Source organism: Austrofundulus limnaeus, unplaced genomic scaffold (genome assembly GCF_001266775.1).
Source record: "Austrofundulus limnaeus strain Quisiro unplaced genomic scaffold, Austrofundulus_limnaeus-1.0 Scaffold24, whole genome shotgun sequence".
Classification (NCBI taxonomy): domain Eukaryota; kingdom Metazoa; phylum Chordata; class Actinopteri; order Cyprinodontiformes; family Rivulidae; genus Austrofundulus; species Austrofundulus limnaeus.
Window position 1 is genome coordinate 2,615,965 of NW_013952426.1, and position 10,967 is coordinate 2,626,931.

Here is a 10,967-nt window from a genome sequence, read left to right on the forward strand (position 1 = left end):
AGACCAAACAGTAATGTATTAATGCGACCAACAAGACCAATTAAGTCATACCTCTGGATCTACTAATGATATCAGGATGATCCAAGTATCAAAATGTAGCTTTTAAAGCCAGGAATCTGAAAACGTAGTTAGGTCATTTTGACCAAATTTAACTTAATCCTCATTTTGATATGATGGGTCACTATTTACTTTATCAGCTCAGTTGCTTCAGGGAGTGAAGCAGTGAACAACCTGAACAGCTTGAACATGTATCAGTAAAAATAAGGCTGAGTGTGTTTTATTTAATAGAAGTGGGACAGTCTTATTTACCTCAAAGCATACAGAGCCCAGCCACTCGAAACCACTCTGACTGAAATATTTGTCAGTTATTAGCCCTGACCCAAGCCCTCTAAAAATAAGGAAAACCTGGTCCACTATCACCACTATAATCTAAAATTTAGAGTAAGATTAAAAATACACTCTATCTAGGAGGCACAATTTAAATGGATAGTATTATTTTTTACAATAACAAGCTGGAATAAAAACAAGCAAAACGAAATAAAAGTAACGACTTTCCACTTCTTGCCTTTTTGAAAAATGTAAATAGTAGAAAGTACAGGTAAACTGTATGAAATTGTAAGAAGTAGAAGTAAAAAGTAGGCTGAAAATAATTACTCAAGTAAAGTACAGATACCCAAAAATTCTACTTAAGTACAGTAAAAAAGTATTTGTACTTAGTTACTTTACAACTCTGGTATTTAATTTGTTGGGTGTTTAAAAAAAAGAGAGCTCCTTCTCTGCATGTGGCAGGAGCATTTATTTTTTTTGGTCAGAACAAACAGTTATGTATGTTTGTTTTTTTGTATATTTGAAGGGGATGACCCTTAAATGTGTTGTGGTTTGTTAACCTTTGTTTTGTCACTGCTGTTTTATATTGCCTGGACACATACTGCACACTGCACCCCTTACTTAAGGAGCACACAATGTACAGCAGTGCAAATCTTTCTATATGATCAAAACAAAAGAAAAATGTCTTGGATGGTTATGAGCTGAGTTAGTTTGGACCATGTTAGCTGGTGTAGTTGCAGTAAAATTTGCTTGCATGTTCTAAACTTTCTGTGAGGAATCAGAAAAAAGTCCAATAATTGCCTGTGTTTAACTTAATGCAGCTGTTTTCTCTAATGACCCAGAGCAAATGTTGATGGCAGAGCACCAAGTTCAAAAAGCCTGGAGCCAATTTCAAGGTTTAAAGATAAGCAGGAGAAGGTGTGATACTATTTGACAGAAAAAGGTCAGGAGATAAAGCTTTTTTCAATGTGTGTTAGGAGGCTGGTTGCTCTGTGCTTGGGCAACAAGGGAGTGAGCAAAAAAAAAAGCTTAGAGAAGGTTAAATTTAAGGATGTCACATGCTGACAGGGAAAAGTGTTGAAGAGTGTGCAGTGGCCGAAGAAGAAGGTTGAAGATATAATTTGTTTTTTCAACCGGGAGCCTGAGATAGTGCTATCTGACCACACAGCTGCATGGAGGTGCTAATCAGCTTGTTTTCTGCAGCCCCATCCCCATGGTGGCACCTCCTGCTTCCCTGCAACACCACCATTTGGTGCACATGCAGAAGTGCAGAGTGAAGGACAGCGCAGGAGTCTCATGGGTGGAGAAACAAACGGGCATCAAAGTTATCAAAGACATCCTCTGCAGTAACCCTAACAGGAAATGTGAGAGAGGAAAAGCACTATTCCCTCGTTGAATCTGAACAAAGTCAAAGCCAAACAGGTGCCGGACACAGGATGGATGAAACAGGCTCTGCAGATATCCTTCAGCTGAAGTTGTCAGAATAAGGGCAGCAGCGTTCACTGTTCTGACATCTAATCTGGTTCAGCTCATTGAACGTAGGCCAGCTAAGAGATAAAGTTTGTCAACTTCATAAGGGTTTATTCAAATCTTTACAAATCAGTCTGCTTTTACAGCCAAACACAAGTCGTGGCTGTTTGCAAGTCTGCAGAATAAATTTCCAAATCATTTATCTGAATCTGGATTGACCTTTTGCCCTGCTCAACTCTGCAGCAAAACCCACTCAGAAATCATTTGTGTAATAAAAACACACAAAGTCTTTGCAACAAACTTGGACTGGATTCAGGTTTGGGGACTGATACAATTACATTAGAGCTTTTCTGACATAAAGCGCAAATTTATCTTACGATATCCAGATTTTTCTAAAACATTGCTGATCCAATCAATTGTACTTTGAATTTGTCTTGAAGCTCGAGAAATAAGGTTAAGAGGCGAGAGTCCATTTCAGTTCATTTGTCCAAAAAGCTTAAGGTTAAAACTGGTTTTCTATTGTTATAAATGCAACTACATTTAAAATGACCGGCTGTTTGCTTCAGCCCTTACATTTTCTTGGTTTTTACACAAACAAGAACTGCCTTTTAATTTCTCAGATGTATAAATTTTGGGCTTGAAGTAGGAAAATCCTATGAAACAAGAACTGGAAGATGGCTACAAATACATTTTACAAACAGTGAAATTAAAAGACAAGAAGAGGAGCTACTAAGTATTGATAATAAAGTGCTGAAGCGTAGCTTTGAACTCCTGTTCCTTTTTCTTGTTTTTTTTACTTGATAGAGAACTTTTAGTAAATGAATATCATAAATATCAATGATTCATCATCTGTTAATGCCATGTGTGCTCTGATTTACAGTTTAAACTACCCCTTTACTAAAAATTGTTCTTTTTGTTTACCTCACACAGGGACAGCATTATCATCAGTATAACAAACTGTGCGACAAGTGTGTACGCTGGCTTTGTGATTTTCTCCATTCTGGGCTTCATGGCACACCACCTGAACGTTCCAGTGTCCGAGGTGGCGGACCATGGCCCAGGACTAGCCTTTGTGGCTTACCCAGAAGCCCTCACTCTGCTGCCAATCTCTCCACTCTGGTCGCTGCTGTTCTTCTTCATGCTCATCCTTCTGGGACTAGGAACTCAGGTAAGAGTCTGAATCTGTGTGTTTTCTGTTAGTTTGTTTAGTTATGCAACTTGTGTTTTCATTTGATTAGTCCTTGTGTTTTCCTTGTGCCATTGACCACTTCTCAGTTAGTTTCTGCCTCTTAAGTCAGCCTGATATGCACAAGTACACCTGTTTTCTGTTGTATAAGTCACAGCTACAGTCACTCCTTCCACCTCTTAGTCCATATAAGCCTTCTGTTTCTCATCACTCACCAGTTGAGCATTATTGGTTCTTCTGACATATCTGGTTTTCCCTGTGTCTCCTTGTGACTATCTTGAATTTTGTAAAGTTTGCTGCCAAGACGCCCTTTTTTATGTAAATACAATGTTAGTCATATGTTTAAGATCTTCATGTCAGTCTGCATTTTGGAGTCCAACTTCCTGCTAAACTGTGACGGAGAAGACAATACTTTGTTCTGTGACACAGGCCTGTGGGTGGGTAGGTAGGTAGGTAGATAATCTAATTTGATAAAAAAAAAAAAAACAAATAATAAAAGCATAATAAACTACATTGATTTGGATTTCATTATTCAGTTAGTTCTCCCAAAGTCAGTCTGCCATGCACGAGTACACCTGTTCTCACTATCATTAATCGCAGCTGCTGCCACTCTTTCAATCAGCTCCTGTCCATACAACCCTTCTGTTTTTTTTTATTAGTCACTAGTCGAGCATTATTGGACCCCTCTGTTTTTTTCCCTGTGTTTCTTTGACTGTCCTTGAGTTTTCTATGTTTTTCTACCACGACAGCCTTTTTCTTTTACTAAATAAAATTTAAGCTATTCATGTCAGTAAGTTAAGAATTTTTGTTTCCATTAATGATTTTTAAATTAATTATTCTTGAATAAAGTGTGTTTAAAGATGGGTTCATCTTAAGGGAAAGCCTTAAGATACATGTAAAATATAAATTATTGTAAAAATAAGAATTTGTCAACAGTTTTAGACATTTAGGAAGTGCAGAGTAAATTCAGTATATATTGGAGGAAAGTTCAACTGTTTTTAGTCAATTTAATTCAGTTTAAAATGTCATCCATCGCAAAGGAAAAGATATTCTCCATCTAAAATGTCAAAATTTGAATGACATATTTTATTCTCTGAATCACTGAGTGTATAAATGTCAATGTGGATGATTGTCTGTAATCATCTGTTTGGAGCCATCACTCTTCTGCTACTCTTTTCATGTCAGGGAAATACGTTTCTGAGCAATCACTGTTCAGTCTAAGCTCCGATTTTAATTTGATTCTTAACCCCTTTTTTCCATGCCTGTTATTTATTTATTTATTTTTTAGTTCTGTCTGTTGGAGACGTTGGTGACGGCCATCGTGGACGAGATTGGCACTGACTGGATTATCAGGAACAAGACCGTCATCACGCTGTCTGTTGCTATATTGGGTTTCCTGCTGGGGGTGCCCCTAACAACACAGGTAAAAAAAAAGACACTGCTTGAAATGCAAATCATTTTCTTCCATGAAGATGATTTAAGTGGTTTCTGTTTTTCTTTTTTTTTATTCGTCTTTAACAGGCAGGAATCTATTGGCTGCTGCTGATGGACAACTATGCAGCCAGTTTCTCTCTGGTCATCATCTCCTGCATCATGTGTATCTGCATCATGTATGTTTATGGTAAGGAGGGAAAGTAGAGCCAAACCTTATTGTGTGTCAAAATCTTTATTATTACACTGTTCCTTAAAAATGCCTGAACAAAAATATGAAGATTCAAATGAGGGATAAAGAACAAAGCATCACAGCTAAATCAGTGAAGTTAAATAGAGAACAGAAGAATAAAAGCCATTCATCCTGCTTCATTATCCTAAATAGAACTTCTACTTTTTGAACTTTTCTCCTTGTCTTGCAGCGTCGTTTTTTTAGTTCCCTGTTCTATATCTACATTAAAATAACTTGAAAAGAAAAAGTCTTTGTGCTGAAGACAAAGTTAGTAATTTATTCTATCAAAGTGTGCCTGAATAGGCCACCCCATCTGTTCAGCAGAAACATATGTAAACTCACAGGGGTATATTAGGTTAATTATTGGTTTCGAGGCCTGACACATCTTAGCACCACGGAACAACATGACAACAAAAGCAGGCTGCTTGAAGATTTAGTAACATTTAGAAAGTAGGCTGCTGCTGATCATTTATACACTGCCTAGCCAAAAAAAGTCTTGCATTGATGATGGTAGAGTCTGACCGCTGCACAAAGCCTTCTCCAGCACATCCCAAAGATTCTCAATGGACTCTGGAGCCAATCCATGTGTGAAAATGATATCTCATGCTCATACTCTTTCACAATAAGAGTCCCATGAATCCTGACATTGTCATCTTGGAACATGGCCGTGCCATCAGGGAAGAAACAATCCATTGATGGAAGAACCTGGTCATTCGGTATATTCAGATCAGCTGACCTCATTCTTTGAGCACAAACTGTTGCTGAAGCTAGACCCAACCAGCTGCAGTAACCCCACATCATAGACTCTGGTTAAATCCAGGTGGCAACCTTTATTTATTTGTTTGTTTGTTTATTTGTTTGGCCAGGCAATGTGTTAGATATTGCGGAACTCGCGAGGGGACATGGGAGAAAAAAAAAGGATCCTGACTTACTTTCTCAGGATCCCGAGAAAGAAAGTCGAGATCTTGAGAAAGAAAGTCGAGATCTTGAGAAAGAAAGTCGGGATCTTGAGAAAGAAAGTCGGGATCTTGAGAAAGAAAGTCGGGATCTTGAGAAGGAAAGTCGGGATCTTGAGAAGGAAAGTCGGGATCTTGAGAAGGAAAGTCGGGATCTTGAGAAGGAAAGTCGGGANGAAGGAAAGTCGGGATCTTGAGAAGGAAAGTCGGGATCTTGAGAAGGAAAGTCGGGATCTTGAGAAGGAAAGTCGGGATCTTGAGAAGGAAAGTCAGGATCTTGAGAAACTTTCTCTGGATCCGGAGAAACTTTCTGGGGATCCTGAGAAACAAAGTCGGGATCCTGAGAAACTTTCTCAGGATCCTGAGAAACTTTCTTGGGATCCTGACTTACTTAAATGAATGTTATTAGAGATTATCAGTCCCACACATTTTGTCCAGATGGTCCCTCCTCTACCTCCTAGCTTGGAAGGCACTTATCAATCATTTTTTGGCTGATATGCATTAAGACAAAGTGGGTTTATCTCCTCACCCGGGATGTGGGTCAGCCCGGCTCATGCTCCAACTTTGAACTTCATTACCCACAACCACCCAGCATAACCGGAAGTTTACGGTTTCCCTGACAACGGGGTAGTTTTGCTAAAGCTAGCCAGCTGCCTTCTCAGGTTTATATCTCAAAAAGTACCAAATGGATTTATGTTAAACTTTCAGGAAATTTTTATTGCTCTTTAAAAGTGTTTATTACACCACAGAGAACAGTTTATTAAAGTTTGAAATGATACAGAGCACGAGCGGGCGCACGGCTCCGATCGGGTTGTCATGCCGCAAACAAAGCACTCCAGTGACATTTTGGCTGATTGGAGGTCTTGTCCAGCGGTTCTGGGATGTTTATTCTCTTTCCTGGACAACAGAAGAGGGGACAGGAGGGCAGAGGAGGCTTACTCAGAGGTTGCGCTTGACTTTTTTGCTGTCCGTCAATTTGACTGACAGGGTAAACAAAAATAAATTTTTACCCGTCACTTCCTTTGTGAAATGATAATGACTAAACAATTAATAGAATGTGGCTATTGTCATGTTGGTTTTGCAGTTTTGCCTCAGATGCAGCGCCTGCAGGATTTTATAGGAGGAAAAACTCATCAGCTCACCTCACACTACAGGCCACAGGAGTGCATGGTGCTGAAAAACAGCACATCTCCACACCAGGCACAACGCGCACAATGTGACGCGCACTGTGACGCACACATACTGCCCTGCTTTTGACTCAGTTACCTTACGAAAAGTTAAAAAAAAGAAAATAAAAAATCTACAAACGTTATTTAGTGGCTGCAGTTTGCAGCAATAGATAATGCCTCCTTATTTCTGTCTCTGCCTCCTTTGCAGGAGGAGAGAAGAGGGAAAGGCATGATTAAGGCAGAGATGCAGTCAGCTGTTAATCACAATGTGCCGCTGCCACCGTGTTAAAAATATTAAATAAAAACAGAAAACGAGTGGATTTGAGATGATGATCAGATGGGAGTGTTTTATTTATTTTAGATTAAATAAGACGCCTCCGTGATGTAGGCTAGACCTACTCCGTGCGTTAAGCTGAAAATGTCTCTGTGATGCTACAGTGCTTGCTGTCTTGTGAAGCATCATAGATTTTTTTTATCCACCTCATCTGGCCTATTTAGGTCAGGGGTGTTAATTGCAATCTGTCAAMATGACGGACAGCCTTCTGATTTTTCCGTCACAGTGTAAAAAGACCGGTCAAATACGGAAAATATTCCATTAACGCGATCTCTGATGCTAACCTCCATTGCAGGGCTCCTTTGTCTGTAAAATATGAAAATAAAATTTAAAAAAATCCACCTCAGATTTTGATGAAACTTTCAGGGGAATTCTATCAATTAGCTTCCACAGACAGAAATATGACCCAAATCGCACTGATGGTTTGATTGTTGGTTTTCTATGATTAAATATATTCCCCTCTCTCATCATCAAATAAATCAAACTAAAAACATGAGTTTCAGTAGGCTAATTGTTTAACACGCCACAGAGATCAGCAGATTAAAGTTTGAAACATGTCTGAGCAGACCCAGAAAACTCTGTTAGCAATGTCTGGAGCGACCCCTGGCTACAGCCTGAATCGAGTGCTTTCCCCGGGCAAAGGACTGTGAGCCGGGCCGACCTCTGTAGCTCCGAGTCCTGGGGGAGGAGATAAACCCATTGCGCCTTAATGCATATTATCAGCCGTAGGCTACAAATGATCAGTGGGCTACCTTCCAAGCTACTAGGTAGACGAGGGACAGTCTGCGTGGAGAGATAACAGCTAATAACATCAATTTGTGTAAATCAGGATTGTGAGAAACTTTCTCAGGATCCCACTTTTTTTTTTTTCTCAGGATCTCGAGTTTCCCGAGTTTCAGGATCCGTTGTTATTGTTTTTTTTCTCCCATGTCCCCTCACAGGCTCCGTGAGATATTATTACCAAAAATATATTTTTTATTTCAACTTTGGGGTTTTGTTAATTTATTCTCTGATTTGATTTAGTAACTGCATTATGTTTACACTGGAAATATTGGCAGAATGCATCAAAGGTCTCAACATCCACTGTGTAAAATATCACATTATAAAAAGCTAATTAGAAAAATATATATATCTTTCTAATCAAACTAGCAGATTGTGTTTAATTTTCATCACAGTAGCAATAATGATCTTTATCATCTTTATTTTCAAAGTGTTTAACATTGGAATTCTTCCTGATCCTTCTGGGTATTTAATTTTGTGTTACAGCCTGATATCGACCCAGGACTGACCAATATCTTAACCCAAGTCAATTATATTTTATCTTACATCATTATGGTAACATTTATAATATGCAGCTCATAGGTCAGTGATTATATTTTAAAATTAAATATTTAGAGAGCTTCCAGTATTGTAATAATGTAATATCAGGTTCATTTTACAACCCTGTGTCACAAGGATAAAAGTACAAAAGGTTTTGATGTGAAAATTGTTTAGAGTTTATTATGTTCATTTCATTAATCTAATTGAAGCAAATTAGTAGCACTGACTCTAATGACAGTTCCAAATGTTGTAGCTGTATCCTTCCATTGTGTCAGATAATAATTTACCTCATCAGAGCCTTGTTGAAGCAAATTAGTCTGCGGTCATTGTTCACCAGGTTGTAAAATGAGTCAACCTCAAGTTTCCAGCAGAACATCTTGCAGCTGTCAGGACTGTGGTTGTAGGAAAGGCAGCAGCAGAGCTAAAGTTTCGGGACTGAAAGTCCAAACTGTGTGTAGCTGCATTAAAACCAACACAAATGGTCAACATTTTAGTTATTCAGTATGTAACAAAAAGTCTGTATGCAGGTCCAAATAAAAGCTTCACGTCTTTTTCCATCTTTACTTGTTTCAGTTCTTTGTTTTTCCCCTCTCTCTGTCCTGTAGGTCACAGGAACTATTTTAAAGATGTTGAGATGATGCTGGGCTTCCCTCCTCCTCTGTTCTTCAAAGTCTGCTGGAGATTCATCTCTCCCGTCATTATCTCGGTAGGTTAACTCGCACATAAACACCCTGCTGTTCTGAGGTCTGTCATTATTTCTCCACACTGTGGTTTTATGGTTATGTGTTGAAACTTGTTCACAGATTTCACTCTGTAGGACACAAAGATGTCCAGAGGAGTGTTTTTTCATGTTGTTGACCAGTTGTTAGTTGCCTGACCTACATTTCAGCTGCTGGTAATGCTAATCCTTTTGCCCACTGTAGGCTTTTTTTTGAACTATAAACCGCTCAAAGTAAATCTTTGTGAGTGGGAAATGGACACATGCGGCTACTGTCAATGGTATTTCCCAAACAGCCAAATTAGTCCTCTAAGCCACCAAGTGGACCAAGAAATTCATTGGTGAGGATTAGCGGCCTGATCTCAGGCACTTTTTGTTCTGTTTTTTCGTTTCACTGGACTGAAGGCTCAGCCCAGCAGGGTGTCTGTTAAAACTGTGACTGAACTCGCTCAGGCTGGATCCAGGAACAATCTTTGATCTTAATTATCTGCAGCTTTAAAACAAAAACAGTTTTTTTTTTCTTGTGGGGTTTTTTTTCTCTTTCTGTCTGTCTGTGTGAATTTGTCAAATACTGAGTAAATTTAATGACCATTTCTGTCAGTCTAATGTATTTTTGGTCATGTAATGCCAGTTTTGTCACATTGTGTGTACATGTACAAGAAAGAAATGGGGGTTAGATTCTGTTCTGTCATCTGGACCTCAAAGATGACTTGAAATGAATTCATAAGGTTTGGTGTGGTATTTACAGTGAATCCAAATGATTCTAAGCTGTTTTTTGTTTTGGTTTTGTGTTTCCATTTGTCCCTGTAGTTCATCCTGATCTTCACAGTGATCCAGTACAAACCCATCACTTACAACGACTACATTTATCCCGGCTGGTCCTTGGCTATTGGTTTTGCCATGGCTCTGTCCTCAGTCATCTGCATACCTGTCTACGGCCTGTACAAGATTTCTAGGTCCCCAGGAGCTACCTTTAGAGAGGTACAGCCTTCTTCACCACCACAGTTACCTCTTGGCAACCTCTCTGAACATCACACCTAAACTTAATGATTTTATTTCAGAACTCAGTAGCATGTGATCACAGTTTAACTGTGGTGGAGCAAAGTCTTCACAGTTTAACACTGAGAGCTTTAAAACCAGGAGGTGCTTCTTAGTCTTTTTGTTCCAAAGTGCAAGTTACAACTCAAAACTTATCATGAACTGTGAAGTAACAACACAAAAATAAAAATGTTATCACTTCCAGGTAGAGATTTTATTTTTCTTTGTTTGTTTTGTAGAGTTGCGTACTTTGAAAGTGACAAAATTAGCTGAGTAACAAATAAATGAAATAAAGTTCAGAGCCCAGTTTTACCACAGAGCTCAGTTTGACTGTAAATGTCAATCACAGGCTACAGATTTGTTTCTGTGTGTAAGATTCATGTGTTTCTGGAGAAGTTTCAGCTTAAAACTCTGCACAAATCTAAATTTAAACAATGTCTAAATTATAATTCACAATGATTAAATTAAGTATAGCTCCAATAAAAAATTAAATCTGGTCTGGATGTGCCATGTTTAGTGTTTATACTATTAAATCTAACTGAGCAGCTTATCTCAAAGGACAGATTAAGCCACAAGCATCATCATTCAGCTGGAGGAGTTTTTCTTCAGAATACCTCTGTAGGAGGTGGTAATTTCTATACAGTTAAAAATCTGATTTTTTTTTTACTTAAAAACTGTATATTTAAAAGTTTAAAACACCTCTAAGTGTCTATCTGTAAATAAACATTGTTAGAATTTAATGAGGAAAAAAAGAATAAATGGAAAAAAATCAAATATATGCTGCAC

At 38.5% G+C, this 10,967-nt stretch overlaps 1 protein-coding gene across 2 annotated transcripts in view; it reads left to right on the forward strand.

The window, feature by feature from the left end:
* Positions 1-10,124, forward strand: part of slc6a9 (solute carrier family 6 member 9) — a gene marked incomplete at its 3' end in the record, with an annotated part of 99,051 nt that extends 88,927 nt beyond the window's left edge. For both annotated transcript variants that reach the window (XM_014004493.1, XM_014004491.1), the window contains 5 exon segments: positions 2,728-2,965; positions 4,272-4,406; positions 4,505-4,604; positions 9,031-9,131; positions 9,954-10,124. In XM_014004493.1, coding sequence (XP_013859947.1) covers positions 2,728-2,965; positions 4,272-4,406; positions 4,505-4,604; positions 9,031-9,131; positions 9,954-10,124 — 745 coding nt within the window.
* Between the last annotated feature and the right edge of the window lie 843 nt (positions 10,125-10,967).